Source organism: Canis lupus, chromosome 31 (assembly GCF_011100685.1).
Source record: "Canis lupus familiaris isolate Mischka breed German Shepherd chromosome 31, alternate assembly UU_Cfam_GSD_1.0, whole genome shotgun sequence".
In the NCBI taxonomy this organism is placed as follows: Eukaryota; Metazoa; Chordata; class Mammalia; order Carnivora; family Canidae; genus Canis; species Canis lupus.
The window spans coordinates 33989129-34014796 of record NC_049252.1 but is presented as its reverse complement, the minus strand read 5'-3'; the positions used below and the strand labels follow the sequence as shown (position 1 = coordinate 34014796).

The 25668-nt window shown below is 43.7% G+C and overlaps 2 protein-coding genes across 3 annotated transcripts in view; one reads left to right on the top strand and one right to left on the bottom strand.

Moving 5' to 3' along the window:
- Positions 1-15801, bottom strand: part of GET1 (guided entry of tail-anchored proteins factor 1) — a 36708-nt gene extending 20907 nt beyond the window's left edge. Inside the window, exon 1 of the mRNA XM_038581518.1 lies at positions 15036-15801. The gene's annotated coding sequence lies outside the window, so the exon portion shown is untranslated. The remainder of the gene's footprint in view (positions 1-15035) is intronic.
- Positions 15802-16747: 946 nt separating this feature from the next.
- Positions 16748-24933, top strand: HMGN1 (high mobility group nucleosome binding domain 1). Of its 2 annotated transcripts, none has more exons than XM_038581520.1 (6): positions 16748-16872; positions 17213-17245; positions 17331-17360; positions 17444-17494; positions 20860-20995; positions 22811-24933. In XM_038581520.1, the coding sequence occupies exons 1-6, from the start codon at positions 16858-16860 to the stop codon at positions 22822-22824; spliced, it is 279 nt and encodes a 92-aa protein (XP_038437448.1). In that variant the 5' UTR covers positions 16748-16857; the 3' UTR covers positions 22825-24933. The 2 variants fall into 2 exon arrangements, with proteins under 2 accessions (XP_038437448.1, XP_038437447.1); XM_038581519.1 differs by having other exon boundaries at positions 20860-20988; positions 22811-23677.
- Positions 24934-25668: the final 735 nt, after the last annotated feature.

Sequence of the window (25668 nt, the reverse complement as noted above, 5' to 3'; positions counted from 1 at the left end):
ATAAATAAATAAAATCTTTTTTTTTTAATTTGTATTTATTTATGATAGTCACAGAGAGAGAGAGGCGCAGAGACACAGGCAGAGGGAGAAGCAGGCTCCATGCCCCAGGAGCCCGATGTGGGATTCGATCCCAGGGTCTCCAGGATCGCGCCCTGGGCCAAAGGCAGGCGCCAAACCGCTGCGCCACCCAGGGATCCCCAAAATCTTTTTTAAAAAATGTATATCATCATATTTCTGCAATTCACAGATACCTTAAGAGAAAAGGTTTCCTTAAATCTGGAAGAGCAGACTTTAAAGGATCAGTAATGTTTCAAACAAAAGTCATAAAAATCATAATCATCTTCCTCAATTCATTCAGTCCCATATTATTAGTTCTTGTTCTGTTTGAATGCAGTTTTCCTAACAGTTCTGGAAATTCTTTCTCAGCTTAGTGTTGTGATCTAAAAAAATCAGAAACCTGTGTTTGTCAAAAAGTCCTTTTCATGAATCTCCTTACAGGTGAAACACATTTTCAAGAGCATCAGAACAGTAACTATAAATGGCAAAAAGACTCAGAATGGACATGGTTAAAGATCTGATTGGAGTTTATTACAATGCAGTTGACAAAGAAATGTGTTAACACACATTTCAATAATTAGAATGTCAACTGATGACCTTATACCAGATCATATTAAAATTTTAGGGATGCATATAATTTCTAAAATAGTTATAGCATTTCAGACTGCCTTGAGGGCTCAGTTGGTTGAGAATCCGACTATTGATTTTGGTTCAGGTCATGATCTCAGGGTTGTGGAATTGAGCCCTGCGTGGAGCTCTGTGCTCAGCAGGGAGTCTGCTGGGATTTTTCTCTCCCTCTGTGTCTGCCCCTCCCCCTCATTCACATCCTCACACACATGCTCTCTCTCTCTCTCTCTCTCTCTCTCTCTCGCTCGCTCGCTCTCTCTCAAAGTAAATAAACCTTTAAAAAGTTATAGCATTTACCCATACAATATAACCTAAGAAGATTAATCATCATTTGTTTAACAATGCTTCCCATATAACTTAACACAACAAATAAGCAACCATAACTAGTGAAAAGGATTTCATTTACAATTCAAATCTTTGGGAAGTTTTGTTTAAAAGCTCAGATGGTTTCAAAGCACTTGCCTAAATAGTATTACAGATCACTATAAAACTTAACATTTGGGCGTGAGGAGGCTCAGTCAGTTAAGCGTCTGCCTTCAGCTCAGGTCATGATCCCAGGGTCCTGGGATGGAGCCCCATGTCAGGCTCCCTGCTCAGGGGCGAGCCTGCTTCTCCCTCTCCCTCTGCCCCTCTCCTCTCTGCTTGTGCTCTCGCTCTCACTCTCACTCTCTCTCAAATAAATAAAATCTTTTAAAATTTTTAAACTCATTCCAATCTTAATTAGTCTTGGCCATGCATAAAATTATTTTCCAACGATACCCCTTCACAGACCTACAACTTTCCTTTTCATTTAGATTTTTGTCCTAAGCCTTCTCTCTCTAAACAACCAGTCTCATTTGAGAACAAAATTAGTTTCCTTTCCCTCAACAAACATATATTCCCATTCCTCATACCTTTCTTTTCAAAAACACATCTTACCTTCCTACAGAGTTGCTATCATTTTCTAACAGTCTCAAGCACATTTATCAGAATTCTTAATGCTTAGAAACCTTAATTTCTAGTAAAAATTAAGTAGTAACCACTTTGAACTGTTACAGAAGAACACTTTAGATCAGGAATTTATAAATACATTTCATAATTTCTAGCTAACATTTTTTTTTTATAGTACAACTTTTGGTAAAACACAAAATATGTTTACCGAAAGACCTAGTATCCTCAGTTTCTCTGCAATAAGAAGGCAAAGGCAAACTTACGTTCAGTAATCAGTGTTCCAGTATTCTATCTTATTTGGCAAAGACTTAGATACCCAATGAATTCAACCAAATTTATCATTTAACTTAGCAAAACTCAAAGTTTCAGGTTACCAAAGATTTTGAAAGCTACAAACCTTTTTACTTACTTAACCTATTTGTGTGTAACAATTAGCCACGTAAACATGAAACAGACTAAATCAATCATCATTTTAAGTCATCTTTTGCTGAAAATGGCACCAGAGATGACATAAGCTTATTTTATTTTTAGTAAACCTTCGTAGAATAATAGTTTTATACTTAATGCAGATCACTCTAAACACATGTCTTATTAAACCAACAAACTTAAACTAGTTTTAATATTGAACATTTTTCCAGATCATGTAAACTTGAAAAACATTTGGGTCAATCTCTATCTTTCTAAGTTTTAGAATGTCTAATTCTTATAAGCACTTGCCTTTAAGCCAAGTAAATAGAACTCTTTTGCAACTTAATTTTAGCAATGCCCTCCAGAGGTAGAAAAAATATCTCATATTTATAACACACATGGACATATACACACAAACAAGATGCAAACAAAATCCAGCCTTTGTTTCATTAATATCTGTGGAGAGGACATTATAGACCCAATTTCCAAATATCTCCCTTTTATTAAAACAAATCAAACTGCAAGATAGCATTATAATTTATGGACCTGTGAATTAGTCATTTCCCATTTTCCAATATAACCTAGCTGGTTTTGTCCAAAGATGCCAAAAGCTACAGCAACAAATAAACCAAATGAGGCCCAGAATACCTTGGAGTGTTAGTTCCTCCCAAAAGCCAAGGGCTTCACTGATTCAACCAAATAGCTTTCTACTTTCTCATTGCTTAGTCTTGTAGCACACTTGCTCTAATTGTGCATGCAAAAAAAAAAAAAAGCTAATATAGGGGGTGCCTGGCTGGCTCAGTTGGTAGAGTATGCAACTCTTGATTTAGGGGTTCTAAGTTTGAGCCCCACATTGGGTGTAGAGATTACTTAAAATAGTATCTTAAAAAGAAAAGAAAACTAATTTAGATATATCAAAAGGATTGCATTTGGACCACCTGAGATTCAGATCATCCTTAAATTTTCCCACTGGGGCACCTGGGTGACTCAGGCAGCTAGCTGGGCGTCCAACTCTTGGTCTCAGCTCAGGTCTTGGTCTAAGGGTCTTAATCTCAGGGTCATGAGGTCACACCCATGTTGTAAAAAAAGAAAAGAAAAGAAAAAATGTTTCCCCCTTAAGTAAGCACTTGCAAGTAGTGGCTCTGTGTGTCTTGTACATATAGCCTGCTGAAGATCCTGTGGGTGGTTGTTGGTTTTCTAGGAGCTGTTTTGGCTTTTTTTTTTTTTTTTTAATTTTTATTTATTTATGATAGTCACAGAGAGAGAGAGAGAGAGGCAGAGACATAGGCCGAGGGAGAAGCAGGCTCCATGTACCGGGAGCCTGATGTGGGATTCGATCCCAGGTCTCCAGGATCGCGCCCTGGGCCAAAGGCAGGTGCCAAACCGCTGCGCCACCCAGGGATCCCTGTTTTGGCTTTTAAAGCACAATTCCCTACCCATTTTGGTTTTCATTTTGGAATAGGGCTTGAGCAAAATCTAAGGATATTGAGTGTGATGGATCAAGAGGGTACTGCTTGTGTCACTTCCAAATAGCCATAATACACTCTCTTATGTGTCTCAGTTTCCCCCAGTGAGCTCTAAGATCATTGAGGAGGTGGGGGCACCTGGGTGGCTTAGTCAGTTAAGCATCTGACTCTTGATCTCAGCTCAGGTCTTGATGGCAGGGTTGTAATTTCAAGCCCCGTGTTGGGCTCATGCTGGGTGTGGAGCCTACTTTAAAAAAAAAGAAAGAAAAAGAAAAAAAGGACCATTGAGTGAGACTTGAAGCACTGGATGATCAATCCTTATGTGTGTGTCCCCAGATGTGTCAATCACTTTATGAAACAGGAGATGATCCCTATGGAACCCTTACACATCTCAAGGAATACCCTCACACACTTCCGTCGTCACCTGAAAGTGCTGTTAGGCCAGAAGGGACAAGTGTCCCTTTTCTTCAAAGCTGAGTGATTCAGTCTCTCTTATTTCTAGCTAGAAAATTTACTCAAGTTTTATATGAATAACATCAATTAGTATAATGTCAAATTGAAACAACCTACCCATAATTCCAACCTCTCTAGATTATTCCCACCTACAGAACATTACCAGTAACCCTTAATAGCTTAAATAAAAGTCAAGACTGTTAACTTAAATTAAGATGTCTGGTCATTAGGAGAACTCACCAGATACACCTGTGAGGGGATAAAAAGCTGAAGGGGCACAAAAGGCCCCTGGTGATACCAAGCATGAGGCCCAGAGGACCCCCAGGTGTTTCTCAGGCTAGCTGCTCTGATATCCTGCCCACTATGCCAAGAAAGGGTGATGCAAAATGCACAAAACGTTTTTAAAAATTTAAAGAGAAGAGTTTCATTTGAGCCAAGTTTCCTGAGCAGCTGCCCAGGAAACAGGCGCTTCACAGGGAAGAAAGTGCTCTGGAGAACGAACAGTTTTACTTTTTTTACATCTTGTAAAAGTTCAAAAGATTGTAGATTAGCATATAAGCATACAAGTATTGATCGCTATCTCAAGGAGAAGATGGTTTTCCTTTAGGCTTCTCATTCACAAAGCACGTGTACAATGCCTGGGTGGTGGGCCATAAATCAGGCTTCTGGTTTGAACAATGCTTGTGTACAGTCATGCTGACCTAGAAAGAAATCTAAATTGATGTCCCTTGTATATCAGGCCCTTAAAGAGAGTTTTTCTCTCACCACTGCACATTTCTGCTTCAAGAAAACATGAGGTATTCAATAGTGGTAGAGAGAATTCTTTCCATGGAATGCCATCTTGGCTGGTAGGTGAGGCTGAACTGACCAAACTAAAAGACAGGCTTGGAGCTTATCTTTCTGCCTTTCCCTGCTGCTGGACTATCCGAAGCCATAGCCAGGCTACTGGCTCCTCTTCTCACTAGAGACATAGATAAATTAGGAGGGAGAAGCAATCTCATGAAATGATAGCATCTCCTCCTGCCTCCCTGCCTCCCTTCTAGTGTCTGCCTTTCAGGCAGAAGAAGAGGACATCACCGTTCTCCACCCCTACTATACCCCACTTCACTACCGCATCCTCCCAAGGAGTAGGAACACTGATTCCTGGTAAGGCAAGAATTTAAACAAAACAAAACATTGAAAAATGTCCTTGACTGTACAGCAGTGGTGGGAAAGGACCAGCAGTACCTGGCCTTCAAAGACAACCCAATTTGAATGACTCAGATCTCCCCTATTGCTTCATTTGGAAAGCTCTCAAAGAAAGCACTAACAACTAAAGGCTGAATTATTCTACCAACATGTGGAAAGGAAGTATGAAGGCCAAGACATCTCAAGATCAACCAGTCTATATATAGTTCAGGTTAAGCCAGCAATCATGCCACTCTGACCTCTGCTTCCACTGTCACATCTACCCTGACCCTCCTTATTGAGTGAAGTGGATCTTGATGGATAAATCAGGATAATCTCCCCTCCACCATTTAAAAATCTTTAACTTTATTACATATGTCAAGTCCTTTGGCCACATAAGGTAACATATTCACAGGTTCTGGAGATTAAACAGTGGACATTTGGGGGGGGCAATATTCTAGCTACTATAAAGACCATATCATTGTGAAAATGAAGATGACAACAAGAGCAACTCCACAGAGAAGCAGCCTCTTATCAGCTTATTCATGAACTTGGTGTTGAAATGTTAGAGGGACGCCATAAGGTTCCAAGCACCACCAGAGAAATAATCAGAAGCACCACAATAGCTATTAGATAAGAGACACACCTGACTGGAAAATAGGAAAAGCAGGAACATTTACCAGAGACTGAGAGATCCCTAAAGAAAGTTCAATTGACAATTTTATTGTTAAAAACTTTGAGATCTGGGGGGACCCGGGTGGCTCAGTGGTTGAGTATCTGCCTTTGGCTCAGGGTATAATCCCGGAGTCCTGGGATTGAGTCCCACATTGGGCTTCCCACAGGGAGCCTGCTTCTCCCTCTACCTATGTCTCTGCCTCTCTCTCTCTGTCTTATGAATAAATAGATAAAATCTTTTTTTAAAAACCCCCACAACTTTGAGATCTGTGAGTGGAACAGATCCAATGACGAATGTTGGTCTTCTTCTGTAAATCAGCATAAATCATGCAAATAACTGGATTTGAAATCCTGGTTAAGATATGGACTTACTGTCAGATACCAACAGAGACGATCATACCAAAGATAAGTATCAAAGATCAACAAGTCCTGTGGCTAGGCAAACAGACACCAAAACTTGGTGAATTTCATCGGCAATATTTACAACGTTCCAAGGGCTAGATTTAAAGGTGGTTTGAAACAGCAAAATTCAGCAGAAGAATCCTTCCCAACCTTAGGAAGATCAGCAATGGAACTGAGGGTGGATCAATAAGCAAGTCCTAGACCTGTTGCTCTACACGCTAAGTTGAGTGGTCAAACAAACCAATGAGGTAGTAGTGAATTCAGGCAAAAGGAGGGACAACCATTTAATTGACAGAAGTACATGTTTGGGAAAAATAGTGCTAGAATTAATATTACAGTGAGAAATACAACCCATAGAGCCAATAAGGTTATGGTCTACTTTATTTTTAAGATTTTATTTATTTATCTGAGACACACAGAGAGAAAGAACACAAGCAGGGGGAGAGGAGCAGAGGGAAAGGAAGAGTGGGAAGCAAACAGACTCCACACCAAACAGGGAGCCCAAAGCAAGGCTCGATTCCAGAACCCTGGGATCATGACCTGCACTGAAGGCAGATGCTTAACCAACTGAGCCACCCAGGTGCCCCAGTTATGGTCTCCTTTAAATACTTAAAGCTGTTCACCAACTCAGGAACAGAGTGACGCCGTTCATTCCGGGGAATATAATTCACAAAGGGGAACTAAATCATTACACAACATTAGGTCTTGCAGGTCTAAAACGAAACAGAGAATACAGAAGTACCCCATTTCTTAATTCAAAACCTGAGTCAAGTACAGCAATGGAAAAAGAAGAATCCAGTGACTCACAGCTGCTACCAACTCCATCCAAGTACCATACTAGACTATCAAATTCTTTTCTTTTTTAAAGGCATTCAGCCTGTAGAAAGTAAAGATTGGGATAGCATTATAAATGGGTATCAATCCAGAGCAAGGTGGACAGAAAAATACAAACATCATTCAAAGAACAAATGGGGCCTTTCATCAAACTATTTCTTGTTCAGGACTAGTCTTGGGATCCCTGGGTGGCTCAGCGGTTAAGGGCGTGGTCCTGGAGTCCCGGATCCAGTCCTACATCGGGCTCCCTGCATGAGGCCTGCTTCTCCCTTTGTGTCTCTGCCTCTGTGTGTGTGTGTCTCATAAATAAATAAATAAAATCTTAAAAAAAAAAAAAAAAAAGGACTAGCCCTGGAGCCTCTGACATTTCTTCCTCATAGGACTTCAGAGAATGAGTTTAGCAAGCCCTATATCCATGGCTTTTATGTCAATTTTCACCCAATCATGATCATGACTGGGGTTGGAGAAACGAGTTCTCTAATGGAAACCAAATCTTTACCACAGATTCAAAGGAATGTCAGCAGTGGCTAGAGATGTGCCCAGAACTTGAGTGACTTGGGATCATCTTGCCAATGCAAGGTGATTCATCTTGAGGCAGGCACATCCAGAAGGCAGCACTGAAATGCAAGGTGAAATACCTCAACTATTTCCAACATAGTGAGAACACTATGAACAAAGAGAAGTCACAATTTACTGGAAACTGAACTTTTCCTAGCTTTGCCCACTTGATTTTACTAAATGATGATATTCATGGTGATGGTGATGGTGGTGATGGTGGTAGTGGTGGTGATGATGGTAATGGTGATGATGATGTTGGTGGTGGTGGTGGTGGTAATAATGATAATGGTGACAATAGTGATGATGGTGGGGGTGGGTGATGGTGGTGGCAGTGGTAGTGGCAGTCACAGGGTTGAATCAAAGAGCAAATTGACAATCTTTCCATTGGGAACTAGGGGTATATCAACACTCAGATGAATTAAGTTAAATCTGCGGTGTTTGTTTTGGTGACTGGCACAATCCAAGCACAGGCAGTGACCTCAAATGCACAAATTTCATAGCCTCATGGTGCCCATTCGCTGTCAGAAATCTGCACGTGTTCTGTACGTTGGCAGCCCACTTTAGGATCCAAGATACCGGGATCCCTGGGTGGCGCAGCGGTTTGGCGCCTGCCTTTGGCCCAGGGCACGATCCTGGAGACCCGGGATCGAATCCCACGTCGGGCTCCCGGTGCATGGAGCCTGCTTCTCCCTCTGCCTGTGTCTCTGCCTCTCTCTCTCTCTGTGACTATCATGAATAAATAAATAAAATCTTTAAAAAAAAAAAAAAAAAAAAAAAGGATCCAAGATACCTAATGATGAATGAAGTATCAGGATCTCTTAGTAAACTGCATTTTAGTATAGCTGAATATTCAAGCAGTCTTGAGTGTGTGCACATAACCACATGTGTGTGAGGAGATAATCAGAATGAAAATTGTAACAACTTATAATGCAACAGCTTATAACCTGAGCTAATTTGCTGTGGGGTTTTTTTGCTGTGTTTTTTAACTTGTTAAAGAAAACACATATAAAAATTTTATTTTATTTTTTTAAGATTTTACTTATTTATTCATGAGAGACAGAGAGAGAGAGAGAGAGAGGCAGAGACACAGGCAGAGGGAGAAGCAGGCTCCATGCAGGGAGCCTGACGTGGGACTCGATCCCAGGACTCAGGATCACGCCCTGGGCTGAAGGTGGCGCTAAACCGCTGAGCCACTGGGGCTGCCCCATATAAAAATTTTAAATGCAAATGTTAAATTATATTTAAAAGCAGCATGTTTAGTATTGTTAGATAGTTGTTGGACACTGTAAATGTACTAATGCCACTGGATTGTACACTTTAAAATAGTTAATTGCATATTATGCGAATTTTACTTCAATTTAAGAAAAATACTGATAGAATCAAGTAAGTATTTTTTTAAGATTTTATTTATTTATTTGTGAAAGACACAGAGAGAGAGGCAGAGACATAGGCAGAGGGAAAAGCAGGCTCCATGCAGGGAGCCTGACGTGGGACTTGATCCTCAGACTCCAGGATCAGGCCCTGAGCCGAAAGCAGGCGCTAAACTGCTGAGCCACCCAGGGATCCCCAAATAAGTTTTTTTTTTTATAAATTTTTATTTATTTATGATAGTCACACAGAGAGAGAGAGAGAGAGGGGCAGAGACACAGGCAGAGGGAGAAGCAGGCTCCATGCACCGGGAGCCCGACGTGGGATTCAATCCCAGGTCTCCAGGATCGCGCCCTGGGCCAAAGGCAGGCGCCAAACCGCTGCGCCACCCAGGGATCCCCCCAAATAAGTTTTTAAATGTTTTAAGTCTCTGTTATGCTACACCCTTCTGAACATACAAATAGAGTAGTTTTATAATATTATTATTATTATTATTAGTGCAGTTAATTTTATTTGATTCTCAAATTTTCACAGGCTTTGGAAAATGTCCAGAAGAATGTATCTCTAAATAAATCTTTCATGAGCTGTCAAATTTTTTTATTCTAAAATAACTCCAAACTTATAGAAATGTAAAAAATTGAAAATGGAGTCAAGAGCCAGGCTCATCTATTTTTGCTAATAATGCTGTATCTGGTTTCTCTGAATGGAAAGGAAAATGAGAAGACATTCAGATGGGAATAATATTTTATATTATTTGATTATAATGAAATGTCATATTAGGTTCCCTCTCATCTTGGTTTTTCCTTAATGAAAATTATGTCAAAGTGAACTCTTTTTATCAATTATAATGCTTCTGAACAGAGTGCCTAGGTGGCTGAAGTTGGTTAGGCATCTGCATTTGTCTCAAGTCATGACTGCAGAGTCCTGGGATTAAGCCCTACAGCAGGCTCCTTGCTTCCCCATCTCCCTCTGCTGCTCCCCCTACTTGTGCTTTCTTTCTCTGTCAGATAAATAAAATCTGTTTAAAAAGTTATAATGCTTCTGAGAAAGGACTCAGAAAAAAAATCTTTGTTTATTAAAGATTTTATTTATTTATTCATGAGAGACACACACAGAGAGAGAGGCAGAGCCACAGGCAGAGGGAGAAGCAGGCTCCATGCAGGGAGCCTGACGTGGAACTCGATCCCGGGTCTCCAGGATCACGCCCTGGGCTGAAGGCAGACGCTCAACCGCTGAGCCACCCGGGCTGCCCAGAAAAATAAAAATAAATAAAAAATTACAATTGACCCTTGAACAACACTGGGGTTAGGGAAACCAACTCCCATATGCCTGAAAATCCATTTATAACATTTAACGACCCCAAAACTTAACTACTAATAGCCTATTGTTGCAAAAGCCTTACCAGTAAAGAGCCAATTAACACATATTTTGTATATGTATTATATACTGGGGGATTCCCTGGGTGGCGCAGCGGTTTAGCGCCTGCCTTTGGCCCAGGGCGCGATCCTGGAGACCCGGGATCGAATCCCACATCGGGCTCCCGGTGCATGGAGCCTGCTTCTCCCTCTGCCTGTGTCTCTGCCTCTCTCTCTCTCTCTGTGTGACTATCATAAATAAATAAAAATTAAAAAAATTAAAAAAATAAAAAAAGTATTATATACTGTATTCTTATAATAAAGTAAGCTAGAGAAAAGAAAAATGTTATTAAGAAAACCATATGGAACTGAGGAGGGCACTTGATGGGATGAGCACTGGCATCCCACATGTTGGCAAATTAAATTTAAATTAAAAAATGTAAAAAAAGGGGATCCCTGGGTGGCGCAGCGGTTTGGCGCCTGCCTTTGGCCCAGGGCGCGATCCTGGAGACCCGGGATCGAATCCCATGTCGGGCTCCTGGTGCATGGAGCCTGCTTCTCCCTCTGCCTGTGTCTCTGCCTCTCTCTCTCTCTCTCTCTCTGTGACTATCGTAAAAAAAAAAAAAAAAAAAAAAAAATTAAAAAAAAAAAAAAAAATCATGTGGAAGACAAAAGTTCATTTACAGTACTCTACTGTATGTATCGAATAAAATCTGGACCTGTGCAGTTCAAACCCATGTTGCTCCAGAGTCAAATGTAATGTAAAAGTAGCATTAAGAGAAACCTTTTTTTCTGCTTTTAGTTGTTATTCTGGTCAACCCTCCAAACCACATATGTGGGGCAACGTCTAACCAAAAGGAAACAGCTTCCTCCTGTAAGTTATAAATGAGGCATCCCTCAAACCATGTCAATTGAACACATTTACATCACTGCATCTGCCTTCAAAAACCAGAACTCTTTCGTGTGATCTCACGAGTCAGGTAGAATGAGTGAGTGCCCCTTAACAATGGAGTATTTCTGCTCGATTCTCCAATAGTATGAAGTGGCTGCCCGTCTTGAGAGGGTGATTCTCTTTGGAAGCCACAGAAACTGAGTGATCTGGAAGAGATGCAGAGTGTTCCTGAGCTGAAAGTGCTCTTCCAAAATTCAAATGTTGAACCTAATCCCTATTGGGATGGTACCTGGAGGGAAGGGCCTTTGGGACCTGACTAGGTCGGGAGGGGTGAGGGGGAGCCCTTGTGAATGGGATCAGTTCCCTTTTAAAAAGACCCCAGAGGGATGCCTGGGTGGCTCAGTGGTTGAGCATCTGCCTTTGGCTCAGGGAGTGATCCCATACTCCGGGGATCGAGTCCCATATCGGGCTTCCTGCGAGGAGCCCTGCTTCTTCCTCTATGTCTCTGCCTCTCTCCGTGTCTCTCATGAATAAATAAAATCTTTATTACAAAATTTTAAAAAATAAAAAATAAAAAGACCCCAGAGATCTGCTTTCCCCTTTCTTCCAAGCTGAGGACACAGCAAGAAGACAGCCATCTATGAACCAGGAAATAGGTTCTCACAAAACATCAAAACTACCACTGCCTAGATCTCGGACTTCCCAGCCTCCAGAACTGAGAGAAATAAATGTCTGTTGTTTATAAGCCACCAGTCTGTGGTATTTTGTTACAGCAGCCGGCACAGACTAAGATGCTTCCTTTCCATGTTTGGAAAAGTTAAGATTCACCTGTGAGCAGAGAAGAATAAATAACATGACCACTTTCTAGGTGGCTTAATGTTCTTTCCAAAATACCAATCAGTACTATGGACTGCCGAACAGGAGACTCATAATAACAAGAATTCCAAGTAAATTAGCTAATCATAATTATTTATATAGTCACGAATCCATAAAGTTTGCAAACAGGCTAGAAACATGCAGTGCATGGTGACTTCAACAACCATGGGTCATCTTAGGGCTGTGTTCTGGCATTTCTAGCCGACTCATTCAGCACAGAGGTCGTCCTGTCAGATCCTTCCACCAAAAGATATCCCAAATCCCTCCTTCCACGGATCTCCTTCCCCAGAGCCAACATTCCTTAGCTAGACTGCTTTACAAGGTCTCATCCAGTCTCCTAGGTCTTCCTTCTGGCAACAACTGACCTCATGTATCAGCCTCTCAGCCTGACCTCAGCTCCACTTGGGAGAGCAGACCAATGACCTCAGCCCCCCTTCATTGCTTCCTCACTGCCTTACACGTACCCGACAGTGCTTCCTTCTCTAACCACATTTCCCTTCTTCAAACACACCAAGGCTGATCCTATCTCAGGACCTTTGTACTAGCTGTTTCCTCTGTCCAGAAGCCTTCTCCATCAGAGCCACCAAAGGCTCAAGACATCTTAACCTTTCACTTCTCTCCTCAGAGGCCCTCCCTGACTATCCTATTGACAGCAGCCCCAGCATGCTCTCTATTGTGACATTTTTTTCTTCCTTCAAGGCACTATCGCTATATGAAAGGATCTTGTTTACTTATTTATCGTATTCCCACTAGAATGAGCCCCATGAGGACAGGGAGGCTTGACCCTTGTGTTCATAGCTACATCCCCAGTACCTGAGACACCCGAGACAGGGCAAGAAATTTCTCGCTGTTATTGATTTCACCCTCTCAATTTCCCTCAGAACCCTGACATCACCAGCAGTTCTGCCCTAGATTACGCTCAGATTTCTCCTCTCTAGAAATCCTCAGCCACCTCTGTATCATCAACCAGACTGTGTCAGTGCATGATTTTCCAAAGTGGGACATGCGGATCTCTGAGTGGAGTGGTGGTGAGGATACCACCACTATGCAAAGATGCTAAGAATTCTTAAGTAATTTTAAAAATGTTTTCATGTGCCGATCCAACATTCTGGAACATCTAGCACAGATTCCCACTTTGATCAAGCACTGCCTAGTTTTAGTGCCTGTATTGGGTGTGTGTTTAGGTTTAGCAACAAGTGGGACCAGCTTCCTGGTTTTATAGGAAAAGCACATACACGTACATGGTTATATGTTGTAGCATCCTTTGTAGGAGCAAAAAACTGGACACTATTTGAAAGCAAATAATAGGGAATTGATGTATAAACTGTTTGGTACATCTATACAGTGGAATACAATTTAGCAGTAAAGAGGAGGAATCTTACAAGTGCTAATAAATAAAAAAAAATTCTTAAAAATATTGATAAACAGTGCAATCAACATCCAGATCAAGAAATAGAAAACATGACCAGCCCCCTGAAGTCTTTCTCATCCAGTCACTAGCTCCCCATCCCACACTCAAAGAGGCACTAATACCCTGACTTCTAATAGACTACATTTGCCTGCCTTTGTACATTATATGAATGGAATCACACTATGTATTCTTTTGGATTTAGCATCTTGGCTTTCAACGTAGTGTTTATGAGATTCATCCACTTGCCGGGTGTAATTGCAGAGAGCTCTTTGTCATGGCTGATAGTCTTCCACTCATTCATCCACTCTCCTGCTGATGGGCATTTAAGCTGCCGCTGGTTGGGCCTATGAAAATAGGTTAGCTACGAATACTCCACTTTGTGTCTCCTGGAGAACAGATGTAAGCAATTTTGTTGGATATATTTCTAAGAGTGAATTACTGAATCATAGATTGTTTGCTTACCTTTAAAAGATAACGCCAAGTGGTTTTCCTATTGAGTTCCGGTCGCTTCATATGCTTATGTTGGCCAATTTTTATTTATTTATTTTTTAATTTTTATTTATTTACTTATGATAGTCACAGAGAGAGAGAGAGGCAGAGACACAGGCAGAGGGAGAAGCAGGCTCCATGCACCAGGAGCCTGATATGGGATGTGATCCCGGGTCTCCAGGATCGCGCCCTGGGCCAAAGGCAGGCGCCAAACCGCTGCGCCACCCAGGGATCCCTGATGTTTATTTTTATTTATTTATTTTTTAATTTTTATTATGTTGGCCAATTAAACAAATAATCTGGGGGGCACCTGGGTGGCTCAGTGGTTGAGCATCTCCCTATGGCTCAGGTCGTGATCCCAGGGTCCTGGGATCCAGTCCTACATCAGGCTCCCCACAGGGAGCCTGCTTCTCCCTCTACCTATGTCTCTGCTTCTCTGTGTCTCGTGAATAAATAAAATCTAAAAAAACTAACTAAATAAAAACAATCTGGTCCCAAGCAAACATCTGTAGGCCACCTATGGTCTACTCCATCTTTAATTCTCATGGGAGAAATTTGTGTTCAGATCTTAGCCTGTCATTCCCTTCTTAAGACTTTGCAATGTCTCCTTGGAGAATGGCCAAACTCTTTAGCCTGGCATCAAAGGCTTCCAACAGGTTGCCTTTCTCTTTGCCTGTTTTCTCTCATTTTCACTGTGCATTCTTCATGTGTCCATCACTGCCACTTAGCAGGCCCTGAAGGACTGTCACATTCTAGGACGTCTGCATGCCCTGATCTCTGCTGTCCCCCCACTGCCCCACCCCCTGTGGCTTCCCCTTTCCCTTGCTAGGACTTGGGTGTCCTGTCTCTTCTCTAAACCACCACCCAGAGTCCTCACCATACATGTCCTGGCTGCTGTCTCTCTACTCCAGGGCCTAACATAATGCCTGGCACAGGGGCAGGTGCTCAGTGCATGTTTGTGCCACAAACTAACTCAGTTACTCTCTGATGGGTTTTCGGTTTGTCTGTTTTTTGTAATGCAGATAGGACTGGGGAAATAAAGAGAAAAGGATACATTTCCACCTTACCCTGCTCCCAGTTGTTCTCCACAGAAGCAACCACTTTCTTGTGAATTCTTCCTGAGTTACCCAATGAATGTATAACGTTATACTCAATACTTCTATATTCAGCAGGCACCATGTAGAAAACTAGGCAGAGAACAGAGATGCGGGGGTTGCAATTTCAACTGAAAGGGCAGGATAGGTCTGGTTGAGAGGATCAATTTTGTGCAAAGACCCGAATGAAGAAGAGAGCCATGCTGGTCTGAGGCAGAGGGAACAGCAGGTGCCAAGGCCCCCTCGAGAACATCAGGGTGCCACGCCTGGTGGAGAATAGGAACAGAAGGAGCAGCGGTGAAAATCACTGAACCTGGGCAACCCGAGTGGCTCAGCGGTTGAGCATCTGCCTTTGGCTCAGGGCCTGACCACAGGGTCCTGGGATCCAGTCCTGCATCAGGCTCCCTGCATGGAGCCTGCTTCTCCCTCTGCGCCTCTCACGAATAAATAAGTAAATCATCAAAAAAGGAGGTGCATAGTCCAGTGGTTTTCAAAATTCCCTTCCTCATTCAAGAGCGGCCTCACCGCTCTCTGTGGCAGCTCACTCTTGCATCATGAGAAGGGGCCTCAGTTTACCCGACCTCTCTAAATGAGGCACAGCTCCTGTTTCCGGTCTTTTGGACGCACAGTATTTCTACGTTTCCTTCTTTCCAAGAATTCCAGCCGACAATGTTGATTATCAACTTGCAAGCCCGCACGATTCGTCCTTGTAACATGCGACCTCCGTGGCTCCGGGGACCCCGGCTCAGACCCCAGGTCCCGACCCTTCCTCCCCCCCACCCCCGCTCCACCACCCCCTCCCCCCCGCCTGATGCATTTTCCTTAAAAACGTGCTTAAGTGAGCAACTGGTTAAAAACGGGCTGGAGCGGGTGAGCGTGCCTTCCCGCTTCGCTTGGGCGCGAGCTCGCCAGCCCCGGGGCCTCCGGGGTCTCCGGGGGGCGACCCAGGGCAAGCCGGCAGCGGAGCCCGAGGCCCCAAACGTCGCAAAGCCCGCGCCTGCGCAGTGGCACCGGCGCCGAGCCCGCGCGCCGGCTTTCCTTCCCACGACCTCCCCTCCGGCGCCTGCGCACTAGGACCCGCTTCCCGGAGGCCTGCGAAGCCGGGGCCCACCGACGGCCTTTCCTGCCAGCCGAGGAGGGAGCAACTGGCTCGTACTCGAGTCCATTGTGTGTCTCCTCCCGGCCTAACAGACCACCTCTAACGTCGCGCCGCAGCTCACCCTAGAGGGGCCGGGGCCGGGTCCCGGAGGCTCGCGGGGCGCCCAGGTAACCGGGGAGCTTGTGGGCGGAGCCGCCGGGCGGTCACGTGGCGGGCCTCCGCCAATCGGCGCGCAGACCGCACTTTGCGGCTCGGCTTCAAACAAACTACGGTGAGGTGAGCGCGGCCTCTGGGGCCCCGCCCCCCTCGCCTGGGTCTGGGGCCCCGCGAGACGGCGGGCGGGGGTGGGGGCGCCGGGCGCGGGGGCGGGGCGCCGTGGTCGAGTGACGGGCCGCCTCACCTATTCGGGGCGCGGGCCGCGGCGCGCTGGGCCCCCACAGCCAATGGGCGGGGGCGGGGGCGGGGGCGGGGGGCGGCCCGGCCGGGGGGAGGGGGAGCCCGCGGCCGGGGGACGCGGGGGGAGGAGGGGGCGGGCTCCCAATCCGGTTCCATCCGGTTCTCCCACCGCCCCCGCCGCGGGTCGCAGCAGCTCGGGCGGCGGGAGGAGCGTCAGCGGCCCAGGCAGCCCAGCTTCGCGGAGGCTCTCGGCGCGCGGCGGCCCGCAGGCACCCGGCACGCGCCCGCCCCGCCGCCACGATGCCCAAGAGGAAGGTGAGCGCCGGCCGCCCGCGCGAGGCCCGGGTCCCGCCGCGCCCAGGGCGGTTCAGGGCGGCGCAGGGCCTGACGGGCGGCAGGGGCCCGGCGGCCGGAGGGCGGGCGGGGCCCTCGCGCTGTGCGTGCGCGGCGGCGGCGGCGGCGGCGGCGGCGGCGGCGGCCCGGGCGCGGCGTTCTGGAACGTTCGGCGGCTGAGGAGCCGGGTGGGAGATTCGAACGCGGCGGCGGGAAGCCGCTGACGTCACGCGGCCGGGCATTGTTCTGGCGGGCGCGGGGGGCGGGCGGGCGCTTGGGCTGGCGGGCTGCGCCCCACTCGCGCGTGTGCTTGCTCCCGCAGGTCAGCTCGGCCGAGGGCGCGGCCAAGGAGGAGGTAAGAGCCCGCGCCCCTGCCCCGGGAGGGTCCCCGTGGCGCTTCGCCCCCTCACTGCGTGTCCTTTTCCTTTTCTCCCCTGAAGCCCAAGAGGAGGTCGGCGAGGTTGTCCGCTGTAAGTAGAGCGAGCCCCGCAACCGGGTCTTTTCCGTGGGGTCGTGCCCGGTGAAGACACTCAGTGCCGCCTTTGCCTTTCAGAAACCTGCTCCCGCAAAAGTGGAAACGAAGCCAAAAAAGGCGGCGGGAAAGGTAGGCTCCCAACTTCTGAGCGCTGCGGCGCCTCCCGACGCCTTATTTCTTAACTAACGAGCCGTCCCCGGCGGCTGAGGTCTTGGGACTCGGTTAGCGACCCCCGGACTGTGTGACTCTGGAAGTCGCAACCAGATTTGCGGAGGTGCCTTCCTGTGTTCCCTACTGGAGTTTCATATTTTAGAGTAGGAGCCCTGGCCGGCCTTTTTGTTTTGTTTTGTTTTGTTTTGTTTTGTTTTCAGGCCTGGGTCCAAAAAAAAGAAGAAAAAAAAAAAAGGTCATGGTCGTTCTGGTGTTTTGTGGGAATATAATATGTCACGGTCATTGCGCTGCAGAGTTTGGAAGACTTGAGACACCCGGAGGTGCCAGCAAGTGCAGCCGAGGAGGGAAATCCCTTCGTGCGGGTGCGCATCGTGGTCAGGGCTCAGCCACGGTGGAGACCCGGAGAAAGGGAAAGTGCAGGTCCTTGCGGCCAAGGGCTCCAGCCCGGGTGCAGGGCCACCGGTGTGTGGGTGCGAACACCTGGGTGCGCCCGGCACGTGATGGCGCCGGTGAGGTTCCGTAACTGTGGATGGAGGAGCACACGCCACGGTTTACCCGAGCAAACTCGGAGCTGACTCTAGACCCCCGTTGTTAGAGGGGTCTCCCTGGGATAGGCTCGTGATGGCCTGGTTCGCACCCAGGGTCTTCGGAATGAATTGTTCTTGTGGGTCTGTAAGGTCTGAAAACTTAAGTTAGGGAAGCACAGCCTATGTAAATCTTGGTAACTTTGATTTTGGGTGTGACCGTGAAGCCACCCTCTGCGAAGCTGTCGTGGTCCCGGGGAATTCATGGTGTGATTAATCTCTGTGCGCTCAGAGCTTGTGAGGAGTTAGACCCCCTTGGGGGTGGTGGTAAGCCCCCTTTCTAAAAGTACTGCTGGTAGCCTAGCACTGCACCATCAAAGGTTTTGTTTCCAATTATTTAAACGGTGAACAGAAAGTTGTGTTAAGTCTCCCAACTTTGGGGATCCCTTGGTGGCGCAGTGGTTTAGCGCCTGCCTTTGGCCCAGGGAGCAATCCTGGAGACCCGGGATCGAATCCCGCGTCGGGCTCCCAGTGCATGGAGCCTGCTTCTCCCTCTGCCTGTGTCTCTGCCTCTCTCTTCTCTCTCTTCTCTCTCTATCATAAAAAAAAAAAGTCTCCCAACTTTCCTTTTTTCCAGTAGAAAGTTTTTTTTCTTTTTTTTTTTGAAAGTTTTTTTTTTCTAAATATTCCAAACAAGTATAAGCATAGTGTGTTAACTTAATGTTTCTCACGACAGAAGATAAAACCATAATTCTCTGTAAAAAGTTAAGTAAAACAGGAACTTTTCTTGAAGGCCCAGAACATAACAAGCAAGCCGATCTTGTTGCCTAAGGATGGAATGAACTATGTATTATTATTACTCGTCTTTGGAATTTTTTTTTTTTTTTTTTAATAAACCAATTGGTGGTAGTACTATGCCCATTTCCCACTTAAATTTTTCTTCCTTATTTACCCTTTCCTATATTTTGATTTGCCACCAAAACTTTTAATGAAAATATTCAAACTTTACTCTCAGTTGGTATTAGGACATCAGGTGTAATGAACACATTTCTTTCTCTGAGGCAGACAGGTGAGTCTTTGTGTCCTTGTTCCCCAAGGAACAAATATGTCAACTCCATGTTGCCAAAGGAAAAATGTGGAGTTGGGGGGCTTTGTTTAACTTGAGTTTCTGTAATTCTTGATTGATCCCGTTTAAAACCTTAATGGAAGGTGGGCAGCCCTGGTGGCGCAGCGGTTTAGCCGCCTCCAGCCCAGGGCGTGATCCTGGAGACCGGGGATCGAGTCCTACGTTGGGCTCCCGGTGCATGGAGCCTGCTTCTCCCTCTGCCTGTGTCTCTGCGCCCCTCTCTCTTTGTCTCTATGAATAAATAAATAAAAAAATCTTAAAACAAAACCTTAATGGAAGTTAAATTTTTGATGAATTGATTAGAACATTGGCACAGTATTTTAAAAGTATATGCATACCACTGTGAGACTGTGACTTGTAGAATTTTTTTTAGAAATATTTTGAGGATTGAAACCTAGCTAAGGAAAATACTGATTTTTTTTTTATCCTGCTCTTAGTTAAAAAGCAGTATTATCTCAGCGCAGATTATTGCGTATTTTATTTCCACTTCTAAGTGTTTACATTTTTATACTATTGCCATAGTGGTTACAAAATTAGTAAGTCTAAAGAAATCAGATTATAGAAGAATAGCTTTTAATCACAGAGGTGATTGTGACACTTTGTGGTACCATTGTGAGGAGTGCTATCCCAATATGTTTGTTTTCGTAATGGATAGTTTATCCTGGGGCCCCCGGCTGGCTCTGGGTACAGCCTGCAACCCTTGGTCTCAGGGTTGTGAATTTGAGCTCCACTTTGGGCATTGAGCTCACTAAGAAATAACTTAACAGTTCATTCTAAAGATGGTGTGCTCTCAGCAGCTGTCCTGTTGTTTTACACATGGAATGCCATCTTTGGTTCTGAATACATGACGCTGTTTTTTTTCCCCACTGTTATTAGCATTGAAGTTGTGAGATCTACCTGCATCTTTGTGGCTTTTTAACAAATATTGGTCAGTACTGATAGGGGTCTTCGATACAACTCACTGGTGATCTAAGTGAGTTTAGCTGTTGGTACATTCTTTATTCACAGGGTATAAGTGTTGAATGTTTAAACTTCTTCTCTGTTGATGAGTGGTATCCAAAAACAGTTTTATGTTGCTTAATGGTGGCTTAAGTTAAGAACGTTATCCTTATACTAATGTGTGCTTTTCAGATTCTTCCAACATGTAAATGAAAACCATAAACTCAAAATTGATCCTTTTAGCTACTCATTACATGATACCAAGGGATTAGCTGTAGCAGGATAGTCGGCCTGACTGTACAACATGGTGCTGTTTTCAGGTGAATGGTCTTACTGTGAGGGTGAATGTCTTGTCAGGACAGTGATCATTTGACAATTTGATGATTATTCAAGCTTTAAAGAACTTTGGGGATGGGTAGGGTTACACTGTTCTTCCCCTCGTTGGTTCAGTTATGTGGAACTCGGGAGAATAGGGGAGGATTGAGCAGGTGGAGGAGTGTAGCTCAGGCTTCAGGTTTTCTCAAGGTAAGTCTAACGAGGCTTGATGAGAGAGTACGGGTACAGTTCTGGGCATACACTGTGGTCCTGACTGGTGCAGGTGGACTTTCACGTGTCTTCTGTAAGAGATGTGCTGTGCAACCCAGCATTAACACTGCAGTTGTTGGGCATACTGTGCTATAGCAAGTGCGTAAGTGCCAGGTTTATACTTAAAATACACTCTTGCTGTATCCTAGGATAAATCTTCAGACAAAAAAGTGCAAACAAAGGGGAAAAGGGGAGCAAAGGGAAAACAGGCTGAAGTGGCTAACCAAGAAACGAAAGAAGACTTACCTGCAGAAAACGGAGAAACCAAGAACGAGGAGGTCAGAAGTGTGTGTTCATTTGGACTCTGAACAGTAGATAATAAGTTATATATTTTTCTGAAGCAAATAATAGAGTCTTTGTCAGAATATTAGCAAAGCTGGGTACAGTAACTCCCAAGTGAATAGGTGTTTTTTATGAATGAGATCATACTTGAAAATATATATGTAGAGGGCTTCTTTTTTAAACGAGTGAGCAAGAAATTTTAATATGCTCGGAATTTCACCACTAACAGATTCACTATATATGTTATATACAGGGTTCATTACTATAATTACTAATGTGAGTTTTTAAAAGGATTTAATTTACTAATGGTGTAATACTTTCACATAACCTTAAGACTGTTTAAACAAATATCCTAGGCCTGCTTGCTCCCACCCCCCCAAAAAAAAAATCTATAGAACTGTTGTAATCTTGCTTTTATTTTCTGGATAGTGCTTCAGTGCTTTTATTTTCTGGATAGTGCTTCAGAAATGTTTTGAATCCATTCCTCATTTAACACATTTTTCCCACTTCATTTCTGATAAAGAGTCCCATTTTTCTTGGGGCTCTTGAGTGACTCTGGGTTAAGCATCTTCCTTCAGCACTGGTCATATCCCAGGGTTGTGGGATGGAGCCCATGTCAGGCTCCCTATGCCCCTGTTATTCATGGTCTTTTTCTCTTTCAAATCTTTTTTTAAAAAGTCCGTTTTTCTTGAAAATGACTACTTGTGTTAAGACTAAATAATAGCTTAGATCAAGCAAATAAAAAGACCTGGTGTCCTTATGTGTATCATTTTTTAAGTCGTAGAGAGTTTTTTCTTAAGTAGGCTACAGGTTTTGATAAATGATTTTTCTTAAGCCAAGCTTTCTTTTTAAAAAATGTTATATTGGTTGAACCTAGAAAAATAATTCGGGGTATCTTAAAAACTTTTGTATTTAAAGATCAGTCTTAACCAAATACGTATTTCTAATTTGTGGAATTTAATCACAATTTATTTTTAATTGGTAGTTCTAACCACACATCAAATATTATGTGATGTTAAGATGAGATTACTAATCTAGTTATAAGGGAAGAATTTGACCTTGTAATACATGTTAATCACACTACTCTTGTTATTCATAGTGGTTGTGCTCTAGGAGGTTGAATACTGAATAGTGGCACATGGAGGAAATACAGGGTTAGATTTTTGCAGCACCCTGAGCACATTTCTATCAACCCATAGAGACCTAACCTTATTTTAGGTGTTTTTGTTGAATACATGCTATTAATGCATTAGCACTGACCTCAGCGCTAACAGAAACAGCACTGTAAGTCCTGCCTAAATGAATCTATCCAACATGTGTATTTTCTCCTTTAGGTACACCACAACCTTCTTGTGCTTAGCTGTAGTAGACAGTATTATACTTGTCTAGTCAGTATCAAGAAACACACAAAATGAAATGTGTGGCACTACGTAAACTGCAAAAAAGGCACTAGTTTAGACCGGAAACAACCACCCCAGCTGGGAATGGGAGTGTGCATGTTGGGCAACTCAAAAAATGTTTTAAGTCCATGAAAGTGCCATGAGTATTGATTCTGGCATTACGAATAAGTTTTAGTCAAGAGGCAAATTTACGAATGTGAAATCTACATATAATGAGGATTAACTGTATTTTCAAGACCTGATAATTATATATAATTATCTACATATATAATTATAATTATCTATATGTAATTATATAATTAATATATATTATATATTATATATGATTATATGTTGTATTAAATGTTAAAGACCTCAAAGATCATAACAGTCCTACAGAAATCAAATATTTGATCATTATTTTTCCTTTCGTTTGCAGAGTCCAGCCTCTGATGAAGCAGGAGAGAAAGAAGCCAAGTCTGATTAATACCATATACCATGTCTTATCAGTGGTCCCTGTCTCCCTTCTTGTACAATCCAGAGGAATATTTTTATCAACTATTTTGTAAATGCAAGTTTTTTAGTAGCTCTAGAAACATTTTTAAGAAGGAGGGAATCCCACCTCATCCCATTTTTTAAGTGTAAATGCTTTTTTTAAGAGGTGAAATCATTTGCTGGTTGTTTATTTTTTGGTACAACCAGAAAATAGTGGGATATTGAATGTGGGAGGCTTTGATTGTCTTGGGTGTCAGCTCAACATTCCATAGACGGGGTAGTTTTTATATCCTATAATACCAAGCATACTAAATGGCAATTTGGAGTCAGTCGTGCATTTAATATGTCTTGAACATTTTAAATTTCTTCTATTCCCATGTTGTTTTTGGTAGAATTGTTTCCTAAAGAAAACCACTCCTAGATCTTGGCTCTCCTTGTCAGAATTCTTGTGCACTCTGTAACATCTTGGTTGTGGTAGTCCAGTTTTTCTAGTAACTGTTAATGTGCTGTGCAAGACTGAAAATTTGAATATGTAGTGTATATGATATTAAATTGTGAATTAATGGGACTTAACAAAGTAACAGTGTATCAGCATTTGAAGATATTGGTACCTGATATACTGTTAAGGAAAATTTGCCTCCAAATTTTAAGCTGGAAGGTCACTGGAATAATTTTTAGAAAAGGATCACAACTACATGATTTTTTAGATTTTCGGTACGTACGTTAAGAATTGTGTACAAATTGAAATGTCTGTACTGATCCTCAGAAGAACCAATAAAAAATTATGAAAGAATTTCTTGAAGCACATAAATTAGGTTCTGGCTTAAATTTTATTGAAAGAATTACACGCTTGTTCTTCCAAAGTGTTCTTAAAATTTGAAAGTGGAATATTTAGTTTTTTTGTAATACTTGAACATGTACAAAGTTCTTGGGAGATGTTTGTGTGCCTGATTCAGTTTAATAATGGGCAAACGGTCCAGCATCCTGAAGCAAACTAAATATGTAATTATTTGTGCTTCATATTGAGATAAGTATTGGATAAGCTAAAAGTATATCTAGTGTGGTTTGTGTTTGCATATTTTTGAGATTTTCATACATATTGCACTTTCGTCAGAGGTGTTATTGGACACCTGCTAGTGCATTTTGGGAAATGCAAACACAGGGCCAGAGAACGCACCAGGCTGAGGTCACCACCTAATGAGAAACCTTGAAACAGTGTAAACTTCACTATACTTGTTATTTTGCCCTGGAATGATTGGGGGTGGGGGACACGAATGCTCTAGAAACAAGTGCTGAGGGAATCACAGCTCTGCAAAGACGACCACAGGAATGGCCGTTTTGAGCAGACTTCAATCGGGAGTGATGAAGTGTGACACCTTCTGTGAAACCACAGGATGTTAATGCAAAGAGGATGTTGAGATGAACGGACACCAAAGGAGGGCTGCTGTGGTGACCCTGAGGGAGTGGGAGGGGTCTAGGAGTCACGTTCCCCAGGTTCCCAGTTCTTGGTATCTATTGTTCCTCTGGAGGGCCTGGGACAGTGATAAACAGATTTGTCGCTAATTTCTAAGTATAGGCAGCACGGGTTTGTGGATACGTAAATTTAAGCATTGAACTAAAACCTTTCTTGGTTGTATGGTTACCTTTTTTTTTTTTTTAAGATTTTATTTATTTATTCATAGAGACAGAGGCAGAGACACAGGCAGAGGGAGAAGCAGGCTCCATGCAGGGAGCCCGACGGTGGGACTCGATCCCGGGTCTCCAGGATCACGCCCTGGGCTGCAGGCGGCGCTAAACCGCTACGCCACCAGGGCTGCCCGTGTGGTTACATTATACAATCTTACTGAACCAGAATTTCTCTAGCCACCTCTCTTGGTAGCAGTTAAAAATGTCTAAAAACCCATGACGAAAACCCTAGAATTTTAATCCTTTAACCTGTCTGGCACTGTTCACCTGTACCACCCAACCCCCTACCCCTAGGAACAGTTGGTCGTCGTGTACAGTCACAGGGAGATCTCTGTTGTTCTGAAATCCTTGCTAATAATAAAGAGACTGGTTTTCTAAAAAGTAGTATAAGGGTTGGTTTTGTTTTTACTTACGGATACCTACAAGAGATTGTCTTCTCTGTAGAAAATTGGAATGGAGGTACTTCTAGATCCTACTTGCCTTGAGCATTTTATTATCCTTTTATGAAAAAAATGAACCTTCACTTGGATGTTCTCTTAAGAAAAACAATTTTTAAGAAAACAAACCACTCAGGCATAGTTTTTAGAAAGATTTTAATAGCACTAGTGGGTGCGAGAGGGTGTGGCAGGCACCCTGCTGAACAGGGACACATATACTCTCCTCGCCCCCACCCTGACATGGGGCCAGATCCCAGGATTCTGGGATCATGACCTGAGCTGAAGGCAGATGCTTAACCGACTGTGCCACCTGGGCGCCCTGAGGCATATTTTTTAAATTAAATTTCTAAGTAATCTGTACACCCAGTGTGGGACTCTGGCCTCAGGATCAAAAGTTTGATGCTCTACCAACAGCCAGCCAGCACCCTGTGGCATATTTTCTAAGCTCATTACCTACAAAAAGTGAATCTCTAAACTGGTTCTGAGCAATAAGAACTGAATGATAATGCTTGAATGGACATCAATTTAGACAAAAGGACAGGGAAGATAGCTTTTTAATAATGATGCAAGCAAATAAGTTTTCAATTTGTTAACTTTACGTAAAACCAGTGCAGAACCTTTCACTCCCTTGGCTTATCAGAGGTTGAGTCTGACCTTTCAAATGTGGGTTAATCAGAGG

What these genes read in the sequence shown, in the direction of transcription:
- HMGN1 (XM_038581519.1), top strand. An exon ending in GGTCGGCGAGGTTGTCCGCT is followed by an intron (nt 17,361 to 17,443) that starts GTAAGTAGAGCG and finishes TTTGCCTTTCAG; the next exon opens with AAACCTGCTCCCGCAAAAGT. An exon ending in GAGAAACCAAGAACGAGGAG is followed by an intron (nt 20,989 to 22,810) that starts GTCAGAAGTGTG and finishes TTTCGTTTGCAG; the next exon opens with AGTCCAGCCTCTGATGAAGC.